The 16,597-nt window shown below is 45.1% G+C and overlaps 1 protein-coding gene across 2 annotated transcripts in view; it reads left to right on the forward strand.

Moving 5' to 3' along the window:
• F9 (coagulation factor IX) overlaps positions 1–15,772 on the forward strand; it is a 30,099-nt gene extending 14,327 nt beyond the window's left edge. For both annotated transcript variants that reach the window (XM_047081780.1, XM_047081781.1), the window contains 4 exons: positions 3,894–4,022; positions 6,574–6,791; positions 14,454–14,568; positions 15,225–15,772. In XM_047081780.1, the coding sequence (XP_046937736.1) occupies positions 3,894–4,022; positions 6,574–6,791; positions 14,454–14,568; positions 15,225–15,772 (1,010 nt within the window). The remainder of the gene's footprint in view (positions 1–3,893; positions 4,023–6,573; positions 6,792–14,453; positions 14,569–15,224) is intronic.
• Positions 15,773–16,597: the final 825 nt, after the last annotated feature.

Genomic DNA, 16,597 nt, shown 5'->3' on the forward strand with positions numbered 1-16,597 from the left:
GACCTCAAAGGCTGCTAAGTGGCACAGTTTATAAGAGAACCGAGGCCCCGAGTTTCTTGCCTCACCCTTGTCTCCAGAGGGGGGAAAAGGGAGATTTCCATTGTCTCAAGATCATGTTACTTGCTTTGTCCCTTGTTCATCAGCCTCCTCTCCAGAGAAAGGAGTACAAACATTTAGGGCACGCTTTCTAGTTAAAAGAATAACAATTAATTGGCTGTTGTGTCCCTTTGGTTAGAATAATGACCACCGTGTGTCCCCATTTACACGTTACATCTGAGGCCTTTCCAGACAGATCAAGGTGTGTAAGAACTTGGGTCACTCCTGTCCCCTCTAAACAGCGTAAGAGGCATCCACCGACAGTAAGCAAGGATGGAGAGGAAAACAAAATCACAAGCAACATAAACACTTTTTTCACTCTGGGAACACATCATAGACACCACACTCTCATTTACTGAGTATTTCTGTGGGATGGAGAAAACACCTTGAGTTTAGCTGAATAAGAGCACATGCTATGGTAACCTTGCGAAATAGAACATCTTTTGTCCAAGCTTTGGTTTCACAGGAGTGAATATATGAGGGGGGATGGCGGCAGAGTAAAAGAAAGCCGGACAGGATAACTTTGGCAGTAGGCGTGAGGAAAATTAGAAAGAGGCCTTCGTGCTACCATGAAGTGAAAAGAACAGATGAGTTGAGAGGCTCAACAGATAGTCTAGAGGCACAGAGACCAGCCTCGGGACCAGGGAGAACCCATACCCAACACAGTGCCTGACATCTAAATGCTCAATAAAGCACTGATGAATGAGCCCCATAGTAACGGTTCCTTAGATCCTGGACTAGGGACGTCTCCACTGGAATTCCTTGAGCTATTATTCTATTTCCAGAATCTTGAGTCCTTTATCTGAGAGCAAAAGACTGCCGATTGGACAGCACCACTTCCCACTGCACATACAACCCAAGCCATGAAAAAAAAGGGCAGATGAGGAAAACAGTAGACAGGTCTAATCACTTAGCCAAGGACACAGAAGCAGAATTGGGAAAACCACACGGAGTTCATTCATTCCCGTTGTGCGGGGCCCGAACCAAACTAGGCCACAGCACCTACCACCTACCTCTGTTGACTTACCCCAATGTCATATTGACTGAACACTTTCTACAGGTGGTATTTGACTTGGCTGAACACTTTAGCATTGCTTTGTAGCAACAAAATGATAGCCAATAACATGAAAAGGGCCAGGGATGTAATCACCACGAGTGAGGAGAAAGGTCTTTGAAAACTAAATACAAAGGACCAAGTGCCATCTTTTTGGATCATGCACTTAGTGGATTATTGGCAGCAAAGGTTAAAGCTCAAGCTGGTTCCTTTGCCTCCCTGGCAACAGCTGATTTGCCTCCCCTTAATTCCTGTTTCGGCTCCACACCCAATGTGGAGCCCAACACAGGGCTTGAACTCATGACCCTGAAATCAAGACCCGAGCTGAGATCGAGAGTCAGACACTCAACCGACTGAGCCACCCAGGCGCCCCTGACTCCCCTTAATTCCTTAAGTGTCAGGAAGGAACACCAGCAAATTATTACGTTAACCTATGCTAGCCGTGTAAAATAAATTTGAAAATTTAGATCTGTCACTCAAGAATCCATAATATACTCCAAAACCATATAGTCACTCTATTAGACTGGATTCTTCCAGAAAAAAAAAAAAAAGAGTCTGTGACTCAAGCTTACTTATTAGGGTGTGCAATCCTAGAGAACAAGAGTAAGGGACGGGGGGTGGGGGGTGAGGCAGGGAGGAAAGGAGAACCAATAATAGAAAGGGTCATCCCTCCTCATCTGCAACTGATTACTGGATCTCTTGGGACTGTTTTCCAAGGAGCCACAGAACTGGCCTCAGCCTAGTCCATCTGAGAGGGGAGAAGATGGGAGTTTGCCCATCAGCACCTGTCTCCCGGTGGTCAAAAGTTTAGTCGAGGGGGTCTTAACTCCCCCCACATCTCCAGGCTGTACGTGCTGGGGCACCTGGAGAGGTCGCCCGTGCCTCGGCCTCAACAGGGAAGAGCCGAGGTAAGAGGGAGAGGCCCGTAGTGCAGATACGAGCCCAGGCAATTCAAGGCTGCACCCGTGTGAGGTCAGGGGAAGTCAAGGCAGAGCTGACGGCCTCAGTGCTGGGAAAGGACACCCATGAGGCTGAGAGGAAGGAAGGTGGCACACAGGAGGTGTCTAGTATAGTCCCTCGCCTTCAAACTTTCCAGGGTCTAACCGTACCCACAAGTGAGCGTTTCTGTTGTACGTGGCTGAGCAGGTAGGGAAGGGGGAAGGGATCTCCTAGTCAGCGTGTTCCTGGGCTGCTCTAGAGACAGAAATAGGCCCAAGGGCAGAGCCCGCGTCTCTGAACTCAGCGGGTCTCTGCTAGCCAGCCCTGAACCATGCTACTTCCGGTGGTCGAGATCGCATAAAAGAAACCAAGGGAAAGCACAGTAGTTAAAAAATACCGACTAAGATGGCAGGACTAAGCCAAAGATACCCAAAATCAGCGTGAATGTGAAGTGGGGTTAATGGCAGATTTTCAGGCTGGAGTGAAAAATAGAATTGTATGCTGTTGACAAGAGAGGTACCTAAAATAAAATTACACCAGGAGGCTAAAATACAGGGATATAAAAAGATTTTTAGGTAAACGCTAACAAAAAGAAGCTGGTGAAGCAATCTTAATCTCACACAAAATAGAATCCAAGACAAAAAGCATTGTAAGAAACAAAGAACAACACTTCCTATGAATAAGGGAGACTGTATAGGAAAGTCAAGAGAATGCGGGCCACCAGAACGCTCATCCTTGCCAACACATAATGTCTTTGGCATGGAGCCACCTTAAGGGACCCAATTTCATTCTCCTGTGTTAATATATACCCACCTTGGCCAGCTTCAAGTGTGCTCAGATAAATTGGATTCTATTAAAACCATGAACTTCTATTCAGCAAAACACACTGAGACAAAAACGCAAGTCAGAGTGGGAGAAGAAACCTGCATTATGTACGTCTAAGAACTGGAACTCTCACACACCGATGGTGGGAATTTAAATTTGCACATTTTAGAAAACGCACTTGGCAGTGTCTACTAAACCTGAACAGATGATCCAATAACTGCGCTCATAGGTATACATCCAGTGTTTGTGCGCATATTACCAAAAGATACGTATAAGCACATTCATTACAGCATTATACATAAGAGGCAAAAACTGGAAACTCGACTCGAATATTCATCAACAGTAAAACGGATGAAGATAGTAATATTCGCGCGATGGAATACGACACAGCATGTCGATGAACTGCTGTACAAAGAACACGGGTGAATCTCACAAAGTATTAAATGAAAAGACACAGAGGAGGGCACACTGCGAGCTTTTACTGATATAAAGTTCATGAATAGGCAAAATTCACTGTTAGAATTTGGGGGGGATGGCGCCTTTGGAAAGGAGGAATGGTGCAGTAGAAGGCGGCATTAGGAGAGCTTCTGAGATGTGGATCGCGTCCTACGCATTGGTCCATTGGGTGTTTAAACCGGTGGACACGCTTTGTGAAAAATTCACCGCGAGGTTTTGGGGATTTCTCTGAATGTAGACTATACTCTAATAAACAGTTTTTTTTTTTTTAATTGCAGTCCAAGATTTAGTGAAAGCAGAATATCCAAACCTTCAGTTTTATGCCAAATCAAATATATTGCTGCCCTTTTGATGCCTTATTAAGAATTGTATCTTGCTTTCTACGCTTAGCTCGAGGCTCCCAAGCTTCTCTCCATGAACGCCCCCTGCTTAGATCTGACCTTCACATGAGTGAGTAGTTTCATGTACTTTTTAGAAATGCATGTGAACTGACGCTATTACTTTTGATGTGGCTTTCTTTCAGATGTAACGTGCAATATTAAGAATGGCAGGTGCAAGCAGTTTTGTAAATTGGATGCTGATAACAAGGTGGTTTGTTCCTGTACTACCGGATATCAACTTGCGGAGGACCAAAAGTCCTGTGAACCAGCAGGTCAAAATCTAAATAAGCGTTGTTGTTGTCTGCAAGCTAGGGGGATGCATTCTCCAAATCTCTATTTGAACCTTCAGCATTTTAACTGGCCTATGTACTTTCATAATCTCTACTTGTTTCTTTTTTTAAATAATTCTGGTGTTTTGTTAATTATAGGTGGACTCTTTTCCTGATATATTTTTTAATGTTCATTTTTATTTGCGGGAGAGGGAGAGAGCGCGCGCACGCATGAGCGGGGGGGAGGTGCAGAGAGAAGTGGGGACCGAGAGATCTGAACCTGGCTCCACGCTGACAGCAGAGAGCCCGATGTGGGGGCCTGAACTCTCAAACCGTGAGATCATGACCTGAGCCGAGGTCTGACGCTCAACCGACTGAGCCACCCAGGCTCCCCTCTCCTTTGAGATCACAGAAGAGATTAGTAGCTGGGACAATTTTCCAAATTGCATAGTCATTTTAAATAGAAATTCTATGGCTGTATTCAGTCTGAATTCTTCACTGTGCCCACTTTTTTCCTGACTTTTATATCATGAAGCAATCAATTTATATGACTTCTATAGATCTGTAATTAACCAAGTCAAATTAATATAGTAATCCCAGACCACAAAAAGGTACACAAATGATGGACCGATAGGCTTCTAGCACAGGGAATGGGGAATGTAACGCAGGACTCTGCCAGGGTGTGGCTGGCTTACTCTGAGAAAGTCATTTCCCATCCTCGGGTCTCGAGTGGAGTTTACGCGCTTGACATCAGAATGGTTCTGACGACCATCTGTTTCAAGTTGTGCCAGGCTGACTCACACGGTCCATCTCCACAGCAGTGAACAAAACAATGTTTCCCAGTCATGTCGACCGGGCCACCACGCTGACAGCTGACTGGTGGTACTCAGAACATCTCCACTCCACGCTCATATTGCTATCCTCTGAAAATGAAAGCAAGAGGAACTTTGATTAAAGAAAAAATGAAAAAAAAAGTAGGCTCCACAGGATCAATTATAGTTGATAAATGAGGGGCCTTTTTGAAGCAAACTAGATATAATTTCTTTTGCATTTTCAAAGCCTGATATTAAATTGGTACATTAAATCATGCACCAATCCTCTGTAACTGGGTTCGATACCTATCTCACCAAAGCACCCGGCAGAGGAAATTAAAGAAACGACCAGAAGCCAAGGGTATACATGCTGTTGCAACTAAAACGAAGGGCAGTCTCTAATGCTTCAGGGACCTACCCACCTGTCTTCTGCCTGGTTCTTCACGTACCGTGCTTCACAGCTAGCTCACCTCCAGAGGAGAGTATCTCTATGTTTTAACCTTCAAATCTGAAGTCGTTTTAAAAATAAAATGATTTATATTCGGGGGGGAAAAAAAAGCCTTCAAAATCTAACTTCCAGTGTAGACAGATGGCATAGTAGCTAAACCCTTATAAGCCCTTCCACGTTAGAAGGAAAAAAAGAATTGAGAACCACCTCTTACTATTCAGTGTTATATTTGATTATAGCCTTATCTTTAGCAAAGTAGGCCAAACCTAAAATGAGCTTTTCTGCCTTTCAATAGTAATGGTCCTTCTTCTCCAGCCATTGTTGATTTATATTTATACAGAAGTATTTTGAACTAATTTCCTGTTTTCCCAACCACATGCTGTCTTCATGATACTTTGCTACAGCTGGTTGCTATAGAAATGTCTGTTATAAGGAATGTGGCTAGAAGGAACGTGAGAAATGAAAATCAAATGTGAGGTGACTTTGCTTGACTACAGACTTCCATTCTGGTTGTCCCCAATGTATCAGTATATGATTTCCTGTCTTTAGGAAATAAACTGACCCAAGGTAAAAGGGTGGCTAGGTCCCAGGTGGATGTGGCTGCGATAATCATATTAGCAATTTATTTGGGTAAAGTTTTTTTTTTTTTTTTTCAGTTTAAGTCATCTCTACACCCATTGTGGGCTCAAGCTCATGACCCCGAGATCAAGGGTCACATGCCCTTCCGACTGAGCCAGGCAGGTGCCCCAGCAATTTATTTGGTTAATGCTTAACCAAGCCAGATAATTAAATCATGATTTCTTCCCAGCAGATCCTTAAACCCACCTTGGAGTCTAGAAGGCATCCTAGTCTACAAAAGAAATCCTGGTTCACAAAAAGCAGCAGAGGTCCCAAGTACCTAATTCTAAAGCTAAAGTTCCATGGCACCACTCAGAATTCGATTTAGGGACAGGCCTTGGGACTAAGACTTTTTAGAAAAGAAACACAACAGAAAGTCACGAGACTTTATAAAACTCTCACAAAATTGGATTCTGGAACACCTATTCTATTTCCGTAAAGATGATGGATTCCTGAGCCAAATGTTCTTTTCATGAAGGGTTTGAAAACTTTCCATGAAAATAACGCAATTAACCTTTTAGTTTGAGACTATATTCATTGATTAGATTTTTTTAAATATTGATGGGCCTGCTTCTCAGAAGTGACAAGGATGGGCCTCATTCTCGATTTCTGTAATACACGCTCTGCTTGCCAATGAGAAATATCAGAACACTAATTTTTTTTTCCATTTTTCTAGTGCCATTTCCATGCGGAAGAGTTTCTGTCCCACACATTTCTACGACGCACACCCGCGCTGAAACTCTTTTTCTCAATACGGACTATGAAAATTCCACTACGGACTATGAAAACTCCGCTGAAGCTGAAAAAAATGTGGATAACGTCACCCAACCATTGAACGACTTGACTCGAATTGTTGGTGGAAAAACCGCCAAACCAGGTCAATTCCCTTGGCAGGTACTCTATATTAATGGTGTGTCACAACTGGAGCCCAGAGGGCAAGGGACAGGCCAGGTGGGGGCTCACGTTAGGACACCAGACAGGTCTACTGGGGTGAGGGAAGCGTTTGGGCAAGTTTCCGCGCTAAGCAATATGAAGAAGCCCTCACTGGTGGGGAGCTAGTGAATGCGAAGTCCAGGGACAGCTACCACACAAGGTCAAGGAGAGTCTGACATCATGGAAATAGCATAGCAGCATTCCAGACATGCAACAAGGTCTGGGAGTGAGGTCGTGCGCCTTGGGGTTCAGGGTGCTACTTCCGCTCGTGGGAGAAGTGGTGAGAGAAAGTCTCTAGGTCTAGAGACACTGATTTCGAAGGCATTTTTAAAAGGACTGACGTAGGAAGGAGTAAGGCAAGAACTGAGTTACTGGAACTAGGGTATGTGACAGGGGCTTGGTCGAAGCCTCAAAGTGTGCCAGCATCAGAATCACATGAAAACTTGTTAGCAGTTTTCTGTGCCAGCACAGAATCACCTGTGCACATTTCCGGGGCAACGTCCAACAGCTAGATTTGTAGCAAAACTTGCAATTGACCCTACAGCTAAAGCCTAAGTGATTCCATCTGAGAGAAGCAGCAGCCCCCCCCCCCACCCCCTCCACCCCACCCCAGAAGCAAGGAGCCAGGCTGGCCCTTATATAAAGTTGTGCTGTCCAATAACATAACTACTAACCACATGTAGCTATTGAACTCTAAACACCATTAAGTAATGTGCTCGCTTCGGCAGCACATATACTAAACACCATTAAGTAAAATTAAAAATTCATCTCAGTCACAACTGCCACATTTCAAGTGCACTATAGCCACATGTGGCTGGCCTGTACTGGACAGCACAGATACAGACCATTTCCATCATTATGGAAAGTTCTATCAGACATGGCTTATAATAGTTTAGTCTAAAAACTCCCTAGTAACCACAATTATATGCTTCTGTGGCTATTTCAAGGATGCTTCACTCCAAAATATTTTCTCTGCTGAGGTTGGAACTTTTGCCATCAGGAACCAGTAGCTTCAAAGACTTTTCAATCATCAAACCTGTTAACAGTTTAAGCCACGATCACGTAATCATCCCAGGTTTAACACCACTGGAGTTTTCTAAGACTATGTACCTATTCAGGATTCTTCAGCATTTTCCAATATGATGGGTGTAATATATTGAACATATACCTGGGAGGCAGGTATTGGACAGACATTGCAGACGATGGTACTGAAGGGTGGTAGACCATCACGACCAAGACTATATTTTCTGTTCTTTTACCTGGCTTTGCTTTTAAGAATATCTGTTGGACTTGATCTTACAGTCAATAAAATACACTGCATGTTCCTTTACGCCCCCTCTACCCCCAATTTAGGCCTCCTACCACTATCTCTTCCCTCATCCACTTCTTTACCGTCCTTCATGACGCTTCATAAGACTGACCTTCTACATTGACCTTTCCTTGAACAACCCCTATTGGATCCAGCAACTCTAATCATGCTTTCATTCTATTTAATGTCCATGGATCTAAATCTATCTAATTTTGCTATTTGTGTTCTTGTGCATTCTCTTTCTCAATATGTATCCAACTTCCATGGATAGGTGGTTGGAACAAAAGACCCTACTTTATAATAATGATCTTCCTTGGGGTTGTGGGACATAAGGCAGTCCCTAGGCTGGAGGATCCACAAACCCAGGGGTGTTTTATTAGCGCCAAGATGACTATTCTTTTTTTTTTCAATTTTTTTAATGATTGCTTATTTTTGAGAGAGACAGAGACAGAGAGTGAGTGGGGGAGAGGCAGAGAGAGAGAGAGGGAGACACAGAATCCAAAGCAGGCTCCAGGCTCTGAGCTATCAGCAAAGAGCCCAACACGGGGCTCAAACCCACGAACTGTGACATCATGACCTGAGCTGAAGTTAGACACTTAACCGGCTGAGCCACCCAGGTGCCCCCCAAGATGACTATTCTTAAAAAAAAAATTTTTTTTAAAAAGGATAAAAAAGTATGTCTCAGGATGCACACATTGTGAGTGAGCTTAGCATTGTCCCCTTGTCAACCCAGAAGTGAAATTGCCAAACACGTTTAAATAAGAGCTAAGGGGGGGGGGGGGTGTAACATAGTGTCAATTTAGTCACATAATCTCTCCATTCTCCACCCACCCCCCTTAAACCAGATGCTTGCCAAGATTTTATCAATGCAAGTCTTTCCTAATAGAAATTTTAGTTGCTCTATTTTTTTTCTTTTAAGCAGAACAAACTATTAGATGATGGCTGTGAGGAACAAGGTATGATACACATCATCTCAAATCTTTTCATACCCTCCTCACTGCACACTTACATAGTTAGTATACCTGTTGGCTCTTTCCTATCAAGCCTAGCTAAGCTCATCTGGAAAGTTCAAGATCACTCATGCACATGGTCACTCCCTATGTCATCCGTATGAAGTAGGACTGCAGACCGGAGAGGCACAAAGCACTAAGTTTCAGCCTTTTCCAAAGGTGAAAAACTGAGCTACTCTGCAGCATAGCCGAACAAGACCCCAAAACACCCCTGCGTTGGTTCCTTTTCACCCGAGAGCACTCTCACCACACCCACCTCCACCCAGTTTCTCACAAAAGGCTACCGGTTTTCAAAACCAGGAGGTAAACTGAGGGTCCAAAAGTCACTTGCAGACAAAGACCAAGCAGGAAATGCAACTAATCGGACTCTCTCGTGTGTGGACGCGCCAGCTCCACGGCGCGGCTAATCTGCAAGGTGGAAACGCTTGACTTGCTTGCACGCAAGACCGCAAACACACCTGCTGCCGCCGAGGCCTCGGGAGAAAGCAAGCAACAGCTGGGGTTTCAGGGGCCACAACAGTAGATCTAGGGCTCTGAGATACGAAACAGTTTCGCGATCTCACCTAGACAGGATTCAACATTCCCATGCTTCAGAAAAGGGGGCTGGGGGAGATAAAAACGACCACTTGGGTGAACGCATCGCGCAAAGAAGAACGTAGGGAGGTCAATTTCATCTGGAGTAATGAATGGCGGGAACAAGCTGGAAAGGTTTCGTTGGCTAAGGAAAAGGCTTAAGTTGGCGGTCTGCAAGAGCTAAGGGGCCACAGAGGAAAGGGGAAGACAGCTTTTTCTTTGAGGGCTTACAGGTGAATCTCCCAGGCAGGCAGGCAGGCAGGCGGATTCTGACGCTGGGTTAAGAAAGCCCTTTCCAACCGGTGTCGGTGCCGTGGGCTGAGCAGCTCTGGGAGGAAACGTCGGTTGAACAAATGTTTGTTGAATTGTTAACTGGAAGAGCTGTTCCGTCGCTGGGGACGGCCCCAGCCTGCTAAACCGGCGGGGAGAGCGTTGAGGGCCTTGGCTCGCCCGGTGGGGGGATTAGAGCAGGACAGGGGACCGCTGCCACCCCATCCAGGCTTGAGACCCTAAGAGGTGAGCTTCACCTTCCCCGTAGCTCGTGCGGGGCCGCGTCGGGTTCTTACCTTTATTCGAGGGCTTTCACTTCAGCTTCCGAGCGAGAGGCGAAGCTGCACGGAACGTGCCCCCTGCGCCTGGCGCTTCCCAGAAGCCCCTCCGGCTCCGGAGGCGCAGCCAGCCCCGCCCCCACCCAAGGCCAATGGCGCAGACTGAGCGCGGGACCTCTAAACTCGCTGCGGTGGGAGACGCGAGGCCGTGAGCTCGGAGAGGAAGCTAGAGGGTCAAGTGCACTATATGGGAACAGAAAGGATGTTTCCTAGCGTCACTGTATCCTTAGAGTGGAGAACTAAAACAAGACTCCAATTTCCTACAGCTGCAGAGGGAAGCCATGAAAACCTTTGAACGTTAGAGAAAAAAGGGGAAATACTACGACATCACCTTCATCAACAGCTTAAAAGAGAGATTTGAGAGAAAGCAACACTACGTTTCTGCTTTCTAAAGCTTTACTTTGGTTTGGGTCCCACGCCCTTGACCCTGTCAGCCAAGTCTGAGCCCGAGCAAAATTGCCCCAAGAGCCCCTCCCACCTCTTCCGCTTTGGGCCTTGAATGTGAAGTACCTGGTCTATTTTCTGTTTTATCATGGGCCTCAGCTCTGTGGTAGTCATATTTATTCCCTTTTTTAAAGATCATTTATTTATTTTGAGAGAGAGAGCAAGACGGGGAGGGGAAGAGAGAGAGACAGGGAGAGAGAGAATCCCAAGCAGGCTCTGTGCTGTCAGTGCTCAGAGCCCCGGAGGGCTCCAACTCATGAACTGAGATGATGACCTGAGCCGAAACCAAGAGTCTGTGGCCCAACCAACTGAGCCTCCCAGGCACCCGAGCCATATTTATTCTACATTTAATAATTGGGAAATCTTTCTACCAAACTGAAAAAAAATGGAATACAGTGGGCACCAAGTGACCTTTGTATCAGGTTGTCTCATATGCAATTGCCAATATTCAACCATTTCAACCAGCAAAATGTCTTAGAAACACTGTCTTTTCTTTCTTCTGCTCTTGGCCTAAACGATCTTTAAACTGTCTTCACATTTTCCCCAGTCTCGGCTTTCCTCAGCTTAACCTGAAGCTGTCCTTAAAGGTACCCGAGCTCTTGACCTGTGCAGCTACCTACACGCACCCAATGCTTTCCATTTGATTAGGACACACACCCGTGACAGCGTGCAGTTACCATATGCATGAATCAGAACTTTCTCTTTCTTTCTTTCTTTTTTTTTTTTTTTATTGGAAGAGGAGAGGTTTGGGGAAAAGGTTTTAGAAGAAGGTCCTAAGACTATAGACATATCTTCACCTGGAAAAAGTAACCCTCTAGTTTTCCTAGCTCAAGTGTCAATTAAGAGAAATAAGATGATGACATATGTAATCTCACCTGGCCCCACAAAACTATTTTAGACAGAACATTTAGACTATTATTCTGTGTATGTGTATTTTGTGGCTGGAGGTGGGTGTGTTGGGCGTGCCTCTGTGCATGTGTCACAAAGAGAGAAAACAGGCTCCTCTTAGGATTGTACAAACATGAAAATGTTTGACAGATCAGAACTTGGATGCTTTGCTCTGAGCACATGCCCTCCCATTTTCCCCTTCATTTGCCAAAGGGATGTCTTACTAGAACTTGTCCTTGGCCAAGCAGACAGCTCATCCCCAGATAGCTCATATTTAGATAGCTGTGATCCTCAGGTAGCCAAGCAAACATTCCAAAACCAACGTAGTCTCTTTACATGCAAATATATTTTAGGGCTTTTTCTTGGCAAAGATATTTGCTAAAATTTCTAATACCAATCAGAGATTGGCAAAAAAAAAAAAAAAAAAAAAAAAAGAAGAAAGAAAGAAAAAGAAAAAGAACTCCAGTTACTAGAACATGTATCTTCAGATGTGACCATTCAGATCCGTGTAGGACAGTGTTGCCCAAATTTGCTTAGTGATAAAATATCCCTTGGGGTCAGGGCCAGCTTCATGAGCTTGTGACCAGTGTACTTGCGTGGGGCCTTGCTTTTGGAAAGGTCCCAAATTTGGAGTTTAATGCTTTGTATTTTGTAACTCAAGTCTGATGAGACAGTGGAGCAGCCCTGCGCTGAGAACTTGCAACTGGCCCAATAACCCCACTTGGATACATACTGTGTGCTGAGGAGCATCGATTACGAAGCCAGGCAGACTAGGGTTTATACCCTAGCTTCACCACTAACTAACCTAAGTAACCTTAGGGGAGTGAGGTCATCTGTAAATGGATATGTTAATATCCCTCCATAAAGTGTTGCTTTAAACGTACGTAAAACACTTAGCACAATGAGTAGTCCATAGGAAGCGATCGATAAATGTTCAAAAAAATTAAGAAGACGGTTAAGTCTGAGTGGTGGCTACACTGGTGTTTATTATATTATTCTGTGAGTTTTCCTATATTTTACAACTTTTCAAAATAAAAGGCAACAGCTAGGGCTGCCTGGGTGGCTCCGTCTGTTGAGCGTCCCGCCCTCGATTTCGGCTCAGGTCATTGGATCCAGCCCCACGTCAGGCTCCACGCTGAGTGTGGAACCTGTTTGAGATTCTCTCTCTCCCTCTGTCCGTCTCCCCCCACTGAGCACCCGGGTGGCTCAGTCAGTTGATCCACCAACTCTTGACTTCGGCTCAGGTCATGATCTCACGGTTCGTGAGTTTGAGCCCTGCGTTGAGCCCACTCTTACATGCGCTTTTCTCTCTCTCAAAATGACGAGATTTAAAATAAAATAAATTTTAAAAAAGCAACAGCTAGAATGAGAGAGAAAGCTAAAATATGGCAAAAGGGGTCGGAGGCTTACAGTGGGTCAGCCCCATAGGTCTCGGTGGGGCGGGGGAGGCCAATGCTTCAGTGTCTAGGACTTAGTAGGTGTTCAGTAAATTGAATTCAGGACAAAAAGAATCTTCCCTAGAACATGCGCCAAGGACCTTCTCAGACTCCCACCTAAGGGGACTGACCACTCTCTTTCTCTAGTCTAGAAACAGATTTATGCCTGGGACAAGGCGTGCTTTAGGAAAAGGGCAGGAGTTCATAGGAGTTACTCAGCAACTTGCACAAGGTTTTCCAAATGTTCAGTGCGCCCTCTAGTGTCTGTACTTCTCAGCTTTTTTTTTTTTTCCTGAGCGGGTGGCTCAGGGTGCAATGGAAGTGAAATTTTTCAAGTTGATCTAGATATTGAGGTGGTAAAAACATTCATTGTCCACTCTGATTATACAATAAACGTACAGATGAAAGAATGGATTGGCCTCTTGTCTAATAACGCCCAGGCTCAAACCAGGCACCCAAACACCTCTGTCCACTTTGCCCAAGCACAGCTAAGTAGACCTTTTCAGGACAGGCAGCTTGCATATCTAGCCAAGGGGTGTGGAGTATGGCTAGGGGGACAAGGGAAGGAGTGCATGTGTCCTGCTGTGTCTCACTGCCTGGATGGCTGTAAGCACCGCCCTTATGGAGCCCAGTGGTCTCAATTCATAAAGAGACCTCACAGAGGGGCACCCGGGTGGCTCAGTCGGTTAAGCGTCCGACCTCATCTCAGGTCATGCTCTCGTGGTTGGTGCGTTCGAGCCCCACGCTGGGCTCTGTGCAGACAGCTCGCAGCCTGGAGCCTGCTTCGGATTCTGTGTCTCCTCCCTCTCTGCCCCTCCCCTGCTCACACTCTGTTCTGTCTCTCTCTCTCTCTCAAAAATAAACATTAAAAAAAAAAAGGACCTCATGGAAATATCAGTAGTTTTTCTCTTGCAAATCACCCTCTAGCAAGAGTTCCTCACGCAGGGACAGAAGACCCAATAACAACAATGGATCTGGAGGAGTCAAGTCAGCGCATCTCTGAATTTACCCGCCATATCCCCATGAAACGATGTGTGTGCCATCAGAGAATCTGACTCACCTGGAAAAGGCATCCAAGGGCCACAAATCACCGAAGCTGTTCCCTCATATTTGCCTCGTCTAGAGCTCCCCCTGGCTCTCATTGCACATTCTCTTTGAGACCGTTGCAGAAATGGCTTTTTTGATCGTGCTCCGGAAACACTAACTCATCTGCAAAGCTGACACTTTCCAGAAACGCTCCAGTTCTGCCAGCACCTAGAATCCAACGTTTTCCCACTCCTATCAACAGCACCTGAATTTATTTTGTTCTAGATCAAGCACATGATGTAGTGAGTTTCACAATTTTGTTTCCACAGGTCCTTTTGAAAGGGAAAATTGATGCGTTCTGTGGAGGCTCCATCATCAATGAAAAATGGGTGGTAACTGCAGCCCACTGTATTAATCCGGATGTTGAAATTACTGTTGTTGCAGGTAAATAAACAAAACAGGATAGCATCTGTGGTATCACTGTATGCTGTGTGTACTTTCCTAAGGTCTAAGAAGAGCTTTCCTAAATAAGTTGGGCTAGTGCTAGAGGAGACACATTTCCAGAACCCAACTTGTTGCATCCACCAAGCCCCCCCACTGTTCCTTGGGTGTGCCTATGTTAGCGCCCGCCTCACAGGGGTAGAATTATTTATTGAGGTGCGCATTTCTCCAGCGCACTGAGCCTCCCCAAAAGTCACATCACATCACTCATCTTTGAGCCTGTATGTAGCGAGCCTTCGGCTAACATCTGAACGAATGAGCAAATGAATGTATTATCTGTGCTCAAACAGGGGGTCAAAATACTTGAAAGTAGGAGAGTCTAGGATCATTCGTGACACGCAGATTCCTGATCATCCATGAACGATGTAAGAGTTGTATCAGCCTGGGTCAACTAACCAGCCCCACGATGGTCCTGAATGGGTTCTGGGTCTGGAAAGTATGCATCGGCCCTCGTCACGTGTTACCAAAATCCTAACGATGTAAGATTGGGATCTTTGACACTTGGCTACCAGTGAATTCAGTGAGGCCAAAAATCTTGGAAAATCTATTTCTTTACGGGAGAGACTATTTGTGACTGAAGAGAAATTTCTTTTCCATAGGTGAACATAACACCGAGGAGACGGAACATACAGAGCAAAAGCGAAACGTGATTCGCACTATTCTTCACCACAGCTACAATGCATCTGTTAATAAGTACAGCCATGACATTGCCCTTCTGGAACTGGACGAGCCCTTAACGCTAAACAGCTACGTAACACCTATTTGCGTTGCTGACAGGGAATACACGAACACCTTCCTCAAATTTGGATATGGCTACGTGAGTGGCTGGGGGAAAGTCTTCAACAGAGGGCGACCGGCTACAATTCTTCAGTACCTTAAAGTCCCCCTTGTTGACCGAGCCACATGCCTTAGGTCCACCAAGTTCACCATCTATAATAACATGTTCTGTGCTGGCTTCCATGAGGGAGGGAAAGATTCGTGCCAGGGAGATAGCGGGGGACCCCATGTTACCGAAGTGGAAGGCATTAATTTCTTAACTGGAATTATTAGCTGGGGTGAAGAGTGTGCAATGAAAGGAAAATATGGAATATATACCAAGGTGTCCCGGTATGTCAACTGGATTAAAGAAAAGACAAAACTCACTTAAAGTAAAATGTATTTCCAAGGTTGACATATTGGGGGTTGAAAATGGTCAGGGTCCTTTACTAACGAATCACTTTCCTATCTCTTTAGATTTGACTATATACATTCTATGACTACTGCTCTCTTTATGGGGAGAAATCTATCTAGAATTCCTATTTTACTGGAGTAAGTCAATTAGAAAATGTAATCACTAGGGGGACCTGGGCGGCTCAGTCGGTTAAGCCTCTGACTCCAGCTCAGGTCATGATCTCATGGTTCACAAGTTCAAGACCTGTGTTGGGCTGCATGCTGACAGCTCAGAGCCTGGGGCCTGCTTTGAGTTCTGTGTCTCCCTCTTTCTCTGCCCCTCTGCTGCTCATGCTCTCTCTTTCTCTCTTTCAAAAATAAACATTAAAAAAGTGTTTCTCTCTCTCTCTCTCTCAAAAATAAACATTAAAAAAATTTTTTTAAAAAGAAAATGTAATCACTACAGAAATATACTTTGATAGGAAATTGTGACCATCTCTACAGGTCCAACCCTTGACAACATTGTAAAGTTCTTCATCCTCCATTGGGGCAACTCTCTGATTCTCCACCTTGGCAGCATTCCATGTTCCAGAGCATTCTTACCTCTCCCACCAAAACATCACAATTTATTAGATCTGTATCCAGGATATTTGGTCTAGTTCACGATAAGGCCAGCACCACACTCATAAAGGAAGAACACAGGAGCAGGTGACAGGGTGAAACTCACCAGAAACACCGTTCCTCTTCTGTACCCTTATTCCCGCTTCCTTTATCTCTTCCATTTCCTAATCCCAAAATCAGCCCCCTCCCTTTCTCCTTTTCC

Source organism: Lynx rufus, unplaced genomic scaffold (assembly GCF_022079265.1).
Source record: "Lynx rufus isolate CCGP_SWC_20201006 ecotype Redwood Valley unplaced genomic scaffold, mLynRuf1.p SCAF_19, whole genome shotgun sequence".
Lineage (NCBI taxonomy): Eukaryota > Metazoa > Chordata > Mammalia > Carnivora > Felidae > Lynx > Lynx rufus.